Genomic DNA, 17,122 nt, shown 5'->3' on the forward strand with positions numbered 1-17,122 from the left:
GGATTCGAACCCGCGACCCTCAGATTGTGAGTCGAGCGCCTTATCCACCTGGCCATGCCAGGCACTAAAGATTATCTATAACACAAAAATGCTTAAGAAATCTAACTTGTTTAGTATTTCGTGAGATTATTAAACAAAAATACAGCACAACTGAGCGTTAAGAAGTTTATCGCGTTAACTCTCACTAAGAGACCCATTTTATTTAAAGTATAAGTTATGACACTGCATTTTTAGAATGTATCAGTTAATATTTGTTATTTGTGTTTATTTTTCGAAGCAGACGAATATTTTGGTTTATATCTTAATTGATTTCCAAAACGTTATTAATTATAATATAGTAGGAAGTGACAAAAAGGCTCAAATGAAAGTAAGCAGATGGAAAAAATGACCAGTCTTCTTGTAAATTTTAATTTGACTTATAGCGTTGCTATTCGTAACAATTACACTTGTTTTACTAATTTTCGTTTATAAAGCTTATTGATATTAATCTTATTGTGATGAATATTAAAATCTGGTTCACTTGTTTTATTTCCGCTTACACTTTTCTACTTGTTTAACTTATCATTCTTATTAGTTAATTTATGCAGTGCATATTGGTGTATAAACGATATTCTAATACTAGTAATAAACTATCTTAAAACACCAAATTTGTTATTTTTCTTTAATTGGGCACTCAACGTTTCGCTTTACATATTCTTCAGGAACGTTTTATTAAAACTCAAATCGTAACTGGAAATTTTAATACTGGAAATAAATTATCTTTATCTTTTTTTTCCTATTCATCTGTGATTGGTATTCGACGAGAAAAGTTACTTTAAATTTTCTGTCAATAATTGGTGGCTTTGGTAAGGATGGCGCTTATAATTAACATTAGTTTATTTTTCATCTTATCTTTTGTTATTTCAATCTACAACTTGGATAGAACTCTTGTTTACTAGAGGTAGCAGTTAATTATTTCAACAATACAATTCTTTCAACAATAAGATTTACTACTTAATATGTCAAATGCCCGTTGTAGAAATGCACGCTATAGATTTATTATTAAAACCATTTGAAGATTTATACTAACAGTTACGGTTTGTGTTTTAGTGAAACGCTCTTGAAGAAACTGTAAAGCGAAATGTTGAGTGTTCAATTAAAAAAAAACAAAAACACTTCTACTATTACCCATCATTCTGATAAAATTGGATTAAATTCTCATTGTTTAATTTACAGTATCAAACAATTTTTATAAATTTTCAAGTAAGACGACAAACAACTTCAGATATATATTATTGTTTTTTATTCTACTCGACGTTTCGGCGTATGCCTTTATTGAGAGTATTTGAACGTCACTTGTTTGTTGTCTTCCTTAAAAATGGTTTCCATTCTTCAATCAGCACTGAAAACTTTAGAAAACAATAAAAAAAGAATTTGTATACATTTGAAACCAACAATTATATTGTTTGAACAGAATATAAACTCAGTATGTTATTTTTCTTCTATGCCACATTGGTTTTATTTTCTAGTATGCTACTAATGGATTATGCTTGTTAATAACCTTTCTTCTTTTACTATATCTTTATTGCTGAGTTAAAGGATAGTTCTGTGATGACTTTCTCTCAACTTTTTATTACTGCTGAGAGTATTCTTCTATTCAAAGATGTATGTCAAGGTATGTCTTTTTCTATTTGCTTCTTGTTTTCTTACTATAGAATGTTCTCTGTTTCATTTCATGCTTCTTAGGAGTACCAGGGATAAAATTAAAACCTGTTCATATCTATGATGATCAAACAGGTATGTTTTACATTTAGTGAAATATTGTCTATGTTGCTTCAGTTTTATGCTGTAATAGACGTATGTGTACTCCAGTGTTTCATGTACTATTCAATGGTTGATGTTATATTAAAGTTACTAGATTAATTGATGGATGTAGAAACCTCAACTATTAATGTTCTGCTTTCGTTGGACAATATATTTACACAAAACGATATGAAATATTTTGTGTTAGTGACAGTAATTGACTATTGTTTAAATCTTATAAAATCTCATGTTTAAAATATTAGAATGTCAATATATTTCAATACGAAACATTAAAAATATATCACAGAAATCACTTGTGGAGTTTCAAAATAATTTCAAAAGTGCTTAAAAATTATATATGTGAAGGCTTGTGTTGGTTTTTAAAAGCTGTATAGATGTTTCGGACATATGAAAGCGTATGTGAAGCGTGGAGGCGTTTACAGCCAATTTCTAGTTTCGTTAAATTTTCCGGAGCTTGTAAGCATGTTTGTTTATTTTTGAAAGCTTTAAGTGTGTATGTATTTCTGCGTTTATATGATATATAAGTTTGTTCTCGTTGGAAATGCAAGAAATATATTGAGAGGGTGATCCTTATAACGAAGTAACTATTAATTACATTTTAAGTATAGAAATAAAGCAAGAGTCTAAAATATTAATGTCTTGTTGGTATTTTTGCATACATTACAAAAGATTAGTACAATTTCTTTCACGTGAACCGATATGCATGTAATTTAAATATTGCACTTTAAGCACACTTATTGTAAAGTGTGTCATTTCAAAATGTTTATAATACTTTTATATGTTTCGATGCCTTTAACGACCTATTATATTTCGAGTTGTTTGTTCAAGTTCATAGGCCTTTCTTGATGATTAAAACATTACGAGTGGTGCTCTAAGTGAGCGTGTTAAGACGTTTTATGTGCTTTACAGCGTATATATGTGTTCGAAAGTTTGTGTAGAGAGAAAAATAGACTTAGCCATTTTAGCATTGTAGAGAAGAACACATGAAAGAAAAATGTGACGGTGGTTTATGATTTAGATATGTGCTTTGGACATGTACATTATAAAAATATGCTTTTATAAAGTTTATTTTTAAGACATTTTTTGGACTACACTATCTTATAACATTAAAATGCTTATACGTTCATACATAAGAAATAAGATATCATAATCACTTATTATCCCCAGTTAAACGTGTTCATGTCCAAAGCTGCCGTCTTAACTATATTACCATTAGTGGAATCTACATTCATGATATAAACACTACATAAATAAATTAGTTGTGGTTCAACTTCTAATTAGTAGTAAGGTTTATGGCATGCCTTGGGAATTACAGGCATTTACTTAAAGTTCGTACCTTTCTTGGATGTTCAATAACTTTAGTAACAGCAGTACTTTAGTGCAAATGAGGATTTTCGAGACTTAGGTTTCATCATCATTTTGTATAACTGAAATGTTTATTACTATAGGTTTTGTTGTTGTTGTTTTTGTTTGTTTTCCTCTGAATTACTGCTATAATTATGGACACATCTTGATTTACTAGATGATGTTTGTATTATTATTGAGGTAATCTTTCTAAAACATCTAGTGCTTTTTAAGCCTTTAACTTCGAGGTCTAAACACATATTAAGTGTGTATACAGCTAGCTCATAAGAACACTAAACAACCGAAAGTTTAAATAAATTCTTAAACTTTTTTGACATCAACATAAAAATCATTGAGAAAACAATTGCATCTAAAATTTCGAAGAAAAATTGAGTGTGAAACCAGTCTATTAAATAAAAACAGATTCCCTCGCTTGTTCAAATAAATTAAATGTTAAAAATTTTGAAGCGCGGTTGCTTCTTCTATGTTTCTGTTAAACTATTTTAACATAATAAGATTGCTTCAAGTAAAAGATATATATAGTGAGTATCAGTTCTGATTAAAAACTAAATGCGTGCGATTCTTTTTTACCACAGAACTACACAATGGACTATTTTCGATCCGTCTCTATTATCTAACCCAGAATGTTTGCGTTGTGAGGTCGTAAACTTACAGCTGACCCACTGGGACTGAGTAAAATGTCTAAGAAAGAAAAACATATGAATGTTGAGGAAATACTAAAATGTTTTAAATATTGTGCCTGACTTAACTAGTGTTGCATAGATATTAGGCGGAAATAACAGTCACCAGGTTGCGCGCAGCCCTTAGAACTACTTCCTACAATATCCATCGTGCTCACTCTGATGCTCATAATTATGAATACACTATTGCTCTCCACCAGTACTTCACTTATAATACCCACAACATAAAAACTTTTCAAAGACCCTACACTGTACGTGTACATTGGTTTCCAGGATCGTGCTTAAACAGGCCTAAAGTAAAAAAAAAGCATTGACGTTACATCGAGGGATTTGATTGTTATGTGATTGAAAGGAGTCGACGTGATTCCAGTTTTTCGAACATTCTTCTCGTGAAAATAGCCCTTATTTTCGTGGTATGGCTGAAAATGTGTGGGTCTTTAACAAATTATTATCTAGGTAACAGTATCAGGAGATATACCCTGTTTCATCGCAGAGGTTTTGGGGGTTGGAGTTTGTTTGGTTTTTCGTAATCATAGCCTTAAATTTGCAGTTTACGACGTTTCTCCGAATGGGTTGGTGCAACGTTTCCGTGCCCATTACTGTCCTAAACTCTTCAGCTAGCAAATTTTTCGTTTCCAAAGATAAATTTAGAGGCTCCCTTATTTGAAATGTTATGTCATTTGGCTTTACATCTTTTGATAATCTGCTTCCATACACAATTTTACACATGTAAGCATTGCCCTATCGATTGCTCGGGATATTGCTCTGAAACAAACAAATATATCGCTCGCAGAGTCACAGCTCACGTTGTGTAACAACGCGCCAATGCATTACCATCTATAAATCGTTTGTAATAACGTGCGATTAACCCTCTGTATAACAAAGTATGTACTTTTGACATCAAGTTATGTTTATAGATTCAGTTGACAAAAAAAAAATACATATTTTATGTTCCGCACTAGGGTCGTTTTCTCCAGTGCTTAATCATGAACATTTTATTGATTCCACGCTAAAATAAAATTAACATCTACAAATGGGTAGATCACTGCCAATTACTTTCCTCAAAAGCGTCAAATAACTCTAAACCATTACTCTTAATGATATTTGATAAAATTCGAAAATGACTAGTTGTACAATTTTTAATTCAAGACACGTACATACAAGAATAAAATATATAGTAGTTTTGACACAAAAATAATAATTAGATGTTCTCTGATTAGTTAACGAGGCACAACATAATAGAACTTCTGAAAACACTAATACATGTTTAATATTAATCTCTATATATAAAGCACAATAATCTGTGTATCTCTGTTTGTACGTTATCTTAGGTCGCTGGGCCAATCTGAACCAAACTTTGCGGGATGATAGTTTGGAATAAGGCGCATGTTACTGGGGGGTTCAAACCCTCTCCATCTCTCATTATAACTATTATTGGGTATTTATAGATGGCTCCACGTCCTTACATAGAAAACTATTACATTTTCTCTAACACAACATACACACAGTGTAGGGGGAGGCCACACGAATGTCTTTATATCTCAGCGAGTGCGCTAACACTCTCTGTGGATGAATGCAACAAAAAATGACCGCCACTATTACAATAATACATAAACCTAACTGAAATTTTTACTCTAATAGCTACAATAAGGCTGATATGAAGAGCCGTTTCTTGAGTTATACCCTCTTCCTACTTTGATCCATGACATTTCAACTTCGTCCCGTAAGAAACTCCTACGGCCAATGACCATCGATTAGTTAATCACATGAAACACATGGAAGGACATTAAGAGCTGGGTGTTGAAACGGGTAGCAGAAAGCACACCTACCGCCACCATCGTAGAGTGTACACCACGTTTTACTTTGGGTGACGTAATAATTTAATACTGTAACGATATGTTATGTTATAAATAATTTGTGTAAAAGTCAGGAGTTTTGTGTTATTTATCATAGCATTCTCCCACACAGTTTTTAAGTTCATAACCTGGACAAAAGACGGGTACCTTAGCTTGGTGTACGATAATATTGTTTCTGCATTGTACTTGAAATTGTTAAATACTGCGTCTTAAAAAAGAAGTGTTTATGCGTAACAAACGTTTCGTATGTAATTCCTATAGTTTTCATTACAGAAATTCTCTATTTATGAACATCTTATTAAATATTTTTCTCAGATTAAATAATGCACAAACGCCCTCAAAGAGTGTTCCTTGAAACCCAGATTGTCTACCTAACAATATATATTGCTCGTTTGATCATACTTCATCACTCATTCTAAGTGTAACGGTATTTGACAGGCAAGATCAATTCCATTGTTGATACACAGTATTCACTGTTAGTACCTACTAGGTCGGCTTGCCATACTTTAACTCCGTTTGCTCCATTGAAGCATGAGGAAACGTTGGCCATCTAAATTAGCTCTGGCTCATTGTAACAAGTCTGCAAGAAAACAGTACTTCGCATTTGCGTTATACATATCCCTGTTTCAGTAATTTTACCAAGAAATTAAAACGTCGCTATCACAAAATGGATCGTCACGTTATAAATGTGGCGTAATGTTCTGGAAAAGTTATTTATATTCCTAATAAAGATCTGACACCCAGCGTTATAATCAAACCAATTACTTTGATAAAGCTCTCCAGTCACAATAACTATTTTAGGAAAGAAACAACAATATTAGGCTATATAATTTGATGATTCATTTGATTTTCTATATTTTACAGAAAGAACGTTTCAAATCTACAAAGATATTTTAACAATAATTATGATGTTTTTATTCTAAACACAGTGCAAACTCATTCTTTATGACTTGAGACATAACCTTGTTTGTTTGTTTTTATGCATTTTAGTAAAGTTTCTTTATATCAAACTTTGATATTCAAAATATACAACGGAAACGTCGTTATCTTACCAAATAAAGGCATATGTCTACACAGTCATAGACATTAACCTATCTCTCTCTATGTTTAAAAATATCAATTACCTAAATAAGTGTCCATATATATCTATTGGTAGGAACATTAGAAGTTTACATTATTCTGAGTACGCAGAAAACAAGCACAAAATAAAATACTGAGTAAAGTATTTGAGTTGGGTTTGCATCAGCTACCAATGTTAAAGGTCAATACTCTATAACGATATCAGACTATCTGAAACAGATATAAAGGTTTTTGTTTGTTTGTTTTTTTCAATGATTTTAAAGATCAGAAATTAGAAATATAATACCAAAAAGAGGTTTCATATATAATTTGTCTTGTTCTGATTCACTGAAACACTAGTAATAATTAGTAGCAATGATAACAAATCTTATAATTGAGCGTGATACACTATAAGCATAACAAAATAAATTCAAGTGAAGTTAATGTAATTTTAAATTATACGATCATCGAAAGGTGCCAAAAGTAGTTACAGTCAGAAAAGAAGTAGAACGTCTCACGCATACCTTCAATACAAAGGAATGCTTAAAGAGTGAATAATAATAATATATTCCAAGAAATGTTTAAGAGTGAATAATCATGAGCTACTGTATATTCCAAAAATGATACAGCTGATTTCCAATGACACTATCTTTGAGTATTTTTATAGCTTTAAAAGGGATTTTAATTAATTTGAAAGTGGCTGAATATATATTTAGATATTCTTGTTTTTTACAAATAATTACAAATGAAAACTATAATCTGTAACGAGTTTAAAACAAGTTACATTAATTTATTCCCAACTTCTTTGAAGCAAACTCTAGTTAATCTGCAAAATTGTGAATTAAATAGTTTATTCAATAGCATTATGATTTACTGTTTTCCCATGCACGTTACGTCACAAAATTTTGTCTGGAAAGTTCAGATCTAAATTAACATAATTTCATTTTGAAGATGTGACTGTGTAGTTTCTGCAATTTGAAATTGAGATAATATAATTACATTTTCTGTATTTCTGAGACTATGATGTAATTATTAATTTAATTAAATTAATCACAATGCCTAAATATTATTTATTTATCCATATAAGCACTAACTATAAATAATATACACAGAAGTAATCTGAATACCTGTAACTGGTTTATAGCATTTTTCTCGTAAATCTACAAAATTATACGAATGCAGGATTATTACAAACAATATGATTATCTATTACAAACAATATGATTATCTATTCTACCGCTGTATTCATTATTAAAGCTGTTTTTATTAAAATATTGGTCCAAAATTGATAACATAATAAAACAAGTAAGTCATTATGATGTGTTGTAGTATGACTGACACTAAAATAAAGTGAATAAACAAATAAGCCTCTTATTTGAGAATAAGCATGCATTTCTAAGCTATCTAATATAATTTTAATATCCTTGATGGTTTCATGTGATTTACAAATATAGTTTTTTCAGTTTCAAACACTGATTAAAAGCCATAGGAAGTCATTTAACAAAACCCTACGTAACAAATTATTGTTAAAACCATTAGTTACGTAATCATTCCAAACATTTGGTTTGTTTCAGATAGTCGCACAAAGCTACGCAAGGATTATCTCCGCTAGCCGTTACTAATTTCTAACTGATAGGTTACAGGTAAAGCAGCTAGTCAAAAGTTCCAGTCTTTAACTCGTGGACTACTCTGAGCGAATAGTGGGCTTTGACTGTCACTATTATAATACTTCAACGACCCCAAAGTGCGCAGCGCAATTTTTTTCTTACAGCAAAGAGACGTGAACCATGGACCCTCTGATCCATTGTTTGGTACGCTAATCAATAAGCAACGTTCGGTCGTATCTTCGCAATTAATTGGCTGCGATTTTCCTTAGAATACTTAAAGTACGTCGCTAATCTAAAAACTAAATAAATGATAAACAACTACTAACTTTAATAAAAAAAGTGTAGTTACATATTCGTTTATGATAAAAATATGCATTTAATGTTTTTTTAATTTTTTATACGAATGTATAAAAAAAAAGGCCGTGGATAGTATTGTGTTAATGTGTGTTAAATAAATAAAAAGTAACATTCTTCGTTCCCTATTTTAGATTATGCTGAATACAACTCGGTAGTAGGAGACAAGGTAATCCTGCCTTGCAACATTACCCCTCCTTCACCGGATGACAGTGTAGCACTTGTTTTATGGTATAGAGGAAACTCCGGGAACCCAATTTATAGCGTAGACGCAAGAAATGAGCCAGTTCAAGAAGGAAAGCACTTCGCCAGTGACATTCTTGGTTCTAGAGCAAAATTTAACATATCCTTGAAAACGTCTTTCCTCGTCATAGAGCCGGTGAAAGACGATGATGGTGGCGAATACCGATGCCGAGTGGACTTTCGACGAGGTAGAACTCAAAACAGAAAACTAAAAGTCAATATTATTGGTGAGCAAACACTTCCGAGATTGTGAGTTACTATAAATAGGTTCTTACGTTTGAGCAATCCGTGTTTTTTATATTAAAACCAGAATTATATTGTCAATCTCTGACAAAACCTAATGCGATTTATTTGACATTTTCTATTATATTCAGGAAAGCGTAAGACTAAAATTGAAATCTAGACATGTCTTCAATCAAACATAATCGTTTCACCTCTTAATTCAATGTGAAATAGAGTATATACACACATTTTCTCTTGAATGAATACGATATCCTCATTTCGGTGTTTTGAAGGTTGAAACTTTGTTTATAGCCTTTACTTGCACGTTTGGTTACGATAAGAAACGATCTAAAAATGCACCATTCTTCAGTCTGAGTCGAATTTCGCTTTATCAGTGTTACACGAACTGAACGAGAATGGATCACAAAAATAATTGCTGATTGTCCACAGTAGTTAATTTTTTACTAACTTTTCGATTTTTCTTCGGTCAGTTTCTCTGCAAGAGAATAAAACTTAAGATATGTCGTTTTTGTTTGTTTGTTATGAATTTCGCGCAAAGCTACACGAGGACTATCTGCACTAGTCGTCCCTAATTTAGCAGTGTAAGACTAGAGGGAAGGAAGCTAGTCATCACCACCCACCGCCAACTCTTGGGCTACTCTTTTACCAACGAATAGTGGAATTGACCGTCACATTATAACGCCCCCACAGCTAAAAGGGCCAGCATGTTTGGTGTAACGGTAATTCCAACCCGCAAATTGCGAGTCGACATCCGGGCATACGTTTCGTTACGTAGTGTTAAATGAGAATTGGCATACTGCATGCCAATTTTTCCAATATGATCCAATATAATTCAAATTTCACGTATTTTGAAATACAAGAACTTGTTAATTTCTAGAACATCTTTATAGTCTTAAATGCTTCAGGTTCCTAGCATAATCTGTTATGACTGAAATATCAAACTTAATACTTCAAATTAAAAGATTAAACGATATTATGAGAGCAGTGCCTTTTTCTTTTTATTTTGCAGTACCACCGCAAGATCTCTATGTTAAAACAGGAGATGAAAAGTTTCAAGATGCAGTTTTCGGACCGATTAATGAAGGAAGTTCTTTGAAACTGACATGTGAGGCTGTTGGAGGTAAAAATAATTGGAAACATTATTACAAACGTTTTTTAGAAATTGTAAACATACAATCTTTTGATAATCTTGCTATAATGCTACACGAGTCTTTCACACACATAATAAATAGCGTGTAATATATAGTAGCTATAACTTTCATTCTTAGATTTAGATGACACACAAAAAATAATATAATATTTAGGAGTAATGTTTGCATACTACGACATACTTTAATATGTAGTAGACTTTTTTTTTTAACCTGGTGATACTATTTGAAGAGCATTTTTGGGGAGGGTCATATTTCAATAAACAAATATATATATTTTTTTATAACTTTTTGTTTTCTTCTATGATATATGTACGTGGGTGAGTTCCAGTTTTTGGATCAACAAGAATTTTTAGGTTTCTTTTTTTTAATAATAAAACTGAACTGACTTTTTAGGAAATCCTCCTCCTTCTGTGACTTGGTGGAAAGAATCAGATTTAATGGACAACAGCTATTTCATTCTGGAAGAAAATGTAGTGGTGAACATTCTAGAGATAAAAGTTGTGGAGCGATACTTATCAAAGGGTACTATAACTTGTCAGGCTCAAAACACGAATCTAACAATGCCCAAATCTGTAACCATCAGGTTGGATGTGAACTGTGAGTACTTTTATTGGCTAAAATTACGCGGTTACTAAGGATGATTACTTTGACCTAAGAACAATCCTACTTTGACTTCACTTGTAATAAAACATTTGTTAGTATGTTATTATTTCCTGACACCCTACAATATATATATATATATATATACAACTATGTTTGTGTGTGCATGTGTACAGTTATCTTTCAATTACCGTATTAAAAGTGCAAATTGGTTTACTTTGCAAAAACAATGTTGCAAAACAATTCTAAATAGATTGCCTACTAGCATAGTTTATATGTAGATATAAACTGGAAATAAACTGAAAAAAATAAGTTAAATATAGTGCTATTTTAAGAGTAGAATTCATTAATAGAATTAAACAACAGGTGTTCTAATTTCAACTGATTCTCCACCTTAGTCAGTTGTATTTTGTTCTTTGCCTGAAATGGGCCTAAGACCGAAACTTTGCAAAATAAATTCATTTAGTAAGAGTATAGAAAGAATTTTTACCTACTTCTTTTCGTTGCTTAATTCTATTAATGAACAAAATAAGCTATATTTACGAATTTATATTTAAGAAACAGTAATATAAATTTAAATGATGACTAAGAGACGGCGCTACAAAAGATACTTGTATCATTGTATATTCATGGACGTATCTCATAAAGTACGAAACGATTAAAACCCCTATAACTATTTTAAAATGGCACATGTCAAATGTTTAATAAAAATCGGAATGTTATCAAAATAACACTGTAAATTAATTTCTAGGGTATTTGTTTATATGTTTTAGCGCAAAGCTACACAATAGACTATATACGCTTTGCCAGCCGCGGGAAATCGAATCTCGAACTTTAGTGTTATAATTCCGTAAACGCAACGTTGAGCCACTGGTGGACTTATCAGGCTTTCGTTTAATAAACTTTATTTTCATGTTTTGCCTTTTAGTTACTTCTATTAATATTCATAGAAATAAGAAAAGTTGCAAACATGTTTGAAATTGATTTCCTATTATGTGGTAAGCAGGCCTGACAAATATACAGTAACATAATGTAATTATTTCTGTTTTCAGTGGATAAATACATTCTTGAAGACATTTCAATTTTAATATTTACCTAAGTGTTACATTGCATAAAAACTTTGAAATTTATAAAGTACTTAATTAAAGTAAAATCATCTAATGCACATCAATAGTAAGAATTACGGCCTCATCTGAATTGCTTAAAAAAAGCGGCTCAGATATATTTTTCACGGGTTTCTTGGGTTTATTTTTAGTAATGTAAAATATATTGGTTAGGATCAGTCTTTTTATTATTTTCAGGGGAAAAAAAGTATTAAAACAATTATGTTACTGCGCTTTAAATATTACGTAGATAATGAATACATGATCAAAGTCTTTACCGCTGTGCTTGTAATAACAAAAACATGATTTACTATTTTCTCTTACATAAATGTAATAGTCTTAGGGGTGAATATAAAAAACAAGCAAGGACCGATCCTTTAGAGAAGTGAGGAAAACAAAAGGAATTACGATTTATTTTGCAATTTTTTTCACATCTTTTAGTAAAGTGTAACTGTTTATGTATTATAATAGTATTTTCACACGTCGTTCAGTTACAAATTCAACGAAACGATTGCCAATGTTACAAAAAAGTTTGAATATTTGTTCAGAGTGTGTACTGCTCAATTTAATTATGATCAAAAAATAGATTGCTATTAGCTGAGCAGTGGTAGTCTGCGCTGTACCTACCGTGGGTATCCAATCCTAATTTTTAGAGCTATAAGATTTCAAGCGTACTGCTGAGCCCCCAGGTGTCCAAAAACCAATATAATGGATATATACGAATGACATGTTCCCTCTACTTATACTAAGCAACATGCATTATATTCCTAAATGCACAAAAACATTGAAAACGCTCCTCATGTTTCTTACGGAAATTACCTTTGAAATATAAAGTTAATAACATACAGAAAGTGTGTTCAAACACGTTTCTAGCATTCCATATAACATTAAAATGCTACAAATGGCAAACAATGATGTTAAACAAAAGAGATATACACATTCCACCAGCTTATTTCAGTAAAAACAGTAAAACTTTTGTTTAACAAAGATTTTCATGATAGAGTTTTATGTTTTATAAGCTCCTCGCACATATCCTTAAGCATATTTCATTTTTCTGCTAATGCTTGTGGTTAGCTAACACCTGGTTTCATACTACATTTCCATCTTTGTGCCACAAGCAAGTAATTTGTGTTAGAAAATAACAATGTGTTTGATTAATCTTCCTTGCTCTTCACTAATATCATAGCTCTTCAGCCACAGAGCTGACGTTTTATCAGTATAAAGTTTTGTTATAAGTGTATATATTTCCACAAAAGAACTCTATATACAGTAGATTACTTTAATGTACTTGAAAATGACATGTGATACTTAGTAATTAAAAATAATTAGCTAACATATTCGCTATAAAAGCTAAATTTCTGGATCTAGAATCGAATCCTATATTGACATCATTTGTACAGCAAAGTCATTCTCTCTCGAAGGTCGTAAAAAGCATTTATTCTTTTACTGTGCAGTATAAACATACATTATCAGATTTAATTTATAGTTATAAATCCTTGTAGTAAAAGCTTTTATAATTACAATATTTTCTTGGTCACAGTCGCTTCGTTGTATAAGTGTAATATACTGTGACTGTACTTGATGGTATCTTTCGTATAAGCTATGAACCCATGTCAATCGTCGAAATACATCGTACACATATATAATATTTTATTTTATTTTTTACTATTATTAGCCTGTAGTGCGTGAAACCAATGAGTCGCCACGCACTTTGTGTTGGTATGTTTTTGATTCATCCGTTATACAATATAAATCGATACAGTCTTCATGGATCTGTCCTGTAGTGTAATAAAATATGATTTTTGTTCGTCTTTTTCCTTCCTCATAAACTATAAGCCTAAATCTAAGAAAATAAATTAAAATTTTCAAACTTTAAAAAACACATTACAAATTGTTTTAAACTCTATGATTTTTTTTACAGTTAAGTACAACACAACAATTTCTTGATACGTGTACTTTTTTTTAAAGATTATTACCAAATATAATTTTAAGTCCAATGAGAAAACATAAACACTGCACATCGTCAAGTAGTCTACAAAGATAATGAAACTTTATATAAGTTCTCCTCAAGAACATAAAATTATACAAGAATATTATATTTCCAAATTAGTTAATTATCAAAAATAATTTTGACAACAATACGACTTATTTTTTGTGATTCTTTGTTAAAAATTTAAAAGACTAACTCTGTTTTAGAAACAATACAGAATATCTCATATACTGATATATACATATTTATACCAATCTACTACACGCATTGAGTTTCTATAACATAGAACAGTATAATTTCTATAATATATATATATAATATAGATATATCGCAGTTGATTCTACTAAAAAATTAGATTATTAATCATTTTAAACAAATCAAAAAAGAAACCCACTAATAACAATCAGCGTGTATTTTGAAGAAGTTTGAATTGCAATAAGATTTCATTTCTGTTAAATAATTTAGAAAAAAAGATTATACAGAAACGTTAAGAACTCTATAGGTACATGTATTTTTAATTTTTCCACACACATGTAGTTTTATATTTTGGTTACAACATTGAAGTTTCGTCTTTGCCCAGTGAAGCCTCAGTACGTTCGCATTTCCTCAACCAAGGAAAAGCTGGAAGCAGGAGTAGAACAGGAAGTGAAGTGTTCAACCAAAGGTTCCCTTCCTGCCGCGGTGTTAACATGGTGGCTGGACGGAAAAAAGATGGTGAACCACAAAGAGACTGTAGCAGGCGATCCACCCGTTACTTCGAGTGTTCTTACTTTAGTTCCAACGGAGAAGGACAACGGAAAGACGTTAATATGTCGAGCAACCAATCCTCGCCTACTTGAAAGTGTTCTGGAAGACTCTTGGAATTTAGACGTTTTCTGTGAGTATAAATTCATGTATTTGAATACTTTTATAGACCATTCAGACATTTGGCAAGACCTTTAATGAAAATGTTTTATTAATGTTTAAGAAATTAAAATTCTGAATGAGCTCACTTCATTATTTTCGAGTGTGTAATACATCGAGTTAGTGAAATTATATCTAATGGACAGTAAAACTTAACAATGAGTTAGCAAAAATACGTCTAGTAATGAATGAGCCCAGCACACTGATTCAGTAAAATTATGTCTCGTAAAGATTCATATGGATCTTTATACAATTATAAAATGAATATAATATAATCGCATTACAAAGATAGACTTTTTAAAAAGTACTGGTTATATTTTATTTATTGAATCGTACTTTAATGAATTTCGTTACCTTATTACATGCTTTCCAATAACTCATTTACACACAGTATTAAGTAAAAGTATTTGCACAATTTGGCATTTCTAAGTTGTTACTTATCGAGATTTTTAAATTATGTACTTTAGCAATAACTAATAGAAAATATTAATTTTAGCTTTGTTTAGTAGACTTAAAAAAGCTTAAAAGCTATTTTGGTCAGTAAATCGTTTCTAGGAAAACATGAGTAATATATAAATAATGTTCTCAAAAAAAAAATCAGATTAAGCCCCGAAAGAACATGTATCAAGTAAAGCACAAACTATTGTAAGCATGTCAGTATTTCTGTGCGTGATATGAAGTTTGCTTTTCTGGTTGTGTTCTATTATTTGTTGTATAAGCACGTTTTCTCGCCGGAAAACGAAACACGTGATTAAGTACCTCTGAAAAATAGGGGGAAATTCTTCCAGGAGTAGAGTACAATATGATATTTTAATTATTAACAGGTCCACGATGTTCTGGATTCCTCGTTTCTTGAGCTATGAGCATTACTGTGTTATTTTTATCCAACATAGCACTTACATTCACGATTACTCTTGAATTAGGGCTCTTTCAATGTTAGAAGTTGCAGAAAATATGAGAGCAGGCATGCAAACTTTGTTTTTTCGTGGAAGGTAGTTACAAGTAAAATTTTCTGAAACGTTTACATAGTTCATCATTTATATGAATAGTCTGCGACAGCAATCGCCTGATATTTCCAATATTAAACTTATTTCTTCGGTTTTCAAAGTAACGATTGTTTTCTGAATCAGTAAGGTAAAACATTAAAAAGCATCTACTAATGTAAACGGTTACTAAAACATTTCTGAAAATTTTAAAATTATGAGCATTTCCAAGTAATTTATGTCTCCAAGTCTTGGATTTTTTTTCTAATTTTCAACAGGGTGTATTTATTTTTTATATGCAGTTACAAGGTTTTCCAAAGTATTGTATTTTTTCAGTAAAAATCGTTATAATACTATGTGTTTTTTCATACTTAAGCAGCGAAATAAAAACAAGATTTTAGGAAGCTTTTAGTTAATCTGAGTACATTTTAGTCTCAATATAATGAAAACGACTACGGAAATTTAGTCTTTCTTTTCATACCTTAGCATATCTATATAAGTAAACGATTCGTTGTTCATCGGTTGAGTAGACCGCATTTTTCTCACACACACGTTATAAAGAATCCCCAATATTCAGCAACAAAACTTGTTTATATAGTTATGTACGAAGCTATAGAATGGGCTACCTATGCTGTGGCCACCACGGGTATCGAAATCCGTTTTTTAACGTTATAAGCCTTCAGACTTACCTCTAAGCCACTGGGGGCTGTTAGAATAGATATGATACTATGAATTACTGGAAATAAACTATAATAAACACAGATAGAGCCAATAGCAAAAATAAGAGATATAAATATGATACTTCGATGGAAAAATATCTCAAAGATATCATAGAAAATGCATTTATATTTTGTTTTTATTATTCATTAGTTTTTAAACAAATAAACTGCAGTTGTATCACCAGAGGTCGCCAATATACTTTAGGTTTAAAGTATTTGTTATTCTTCAGTTTGTACTTTAGTCCGTTTGTCTTGTACATTTAAGTATATGTGCTAATTTAACTTCACAATAAATGACCTTTCTTTGAAATATTCAATAACCACTTTATCAATAAGATGAGCACGAAAAACCTTAATTGTTCAGCTACACACTTTCAAAATGTAATAAAATCTTGTGAAAAGAGTTTGAAATTATATGAATAATTTGTTTCAGTAGAAAATATTTGTTTCTTTTTTATCTTCG

General features: G+C 31.0%; 1 protein-coding gene across 5 annotated transcripts in view; it reads left to right on the forward strand.

The window, feature by feature from the left end:
• The window catches only part of LOC106467439 (hemicentin-1-like), a 120,565-nt gene that overhangs the window by 62,214 nt on the left and 41,229 nt on the right, over positions 1-17,122 (forward strand). For 3 of the 5 annotated variants that reach the window (XM_022394402.1, XM_022394450.1, XM_013927828.2), the window contains 4 exons: positions 8,859-9,194; positions 10,220-10,330; positions 10,755-10,958; positions 14,635-14,931. In XM_022394402.1, the coding sequence (XP_022250110.1) occupies positions 8,859-9,194; positions 10,220-10,330; positions 10,755-10,958; positions 14,635-14,931 (948 nt within the window). Of the gene's footprint in view, positions 1-1,725; positions 1,777-8,858; positions 9,195-10,219; positions 10,331-10,754; positions 10,959-14,634; positions 14,932-17,122 lie in introns of all 5 variants that reach the window. The other 2 variants (XM_022394295.1, XM_022394255.1) reach the window with 1 other exon arrangement.

Source organism: Limulus polyphemus, unplaced genomic scaffold (assembly GCF_000517525.1).
Source record: "Limulus polyphemus unplaced genomic scaffold, Limulus_polyphemus-2.1.2 Scaffold2, whole genome shotgun sequence".
Taxonomy (NCBI): domain Eukaryota; kingdom Metazoa; phylum Arthropoda; class Merostomata; order Xiphosura; family Limulidae; genus Limulus; species Limulus polyphemus.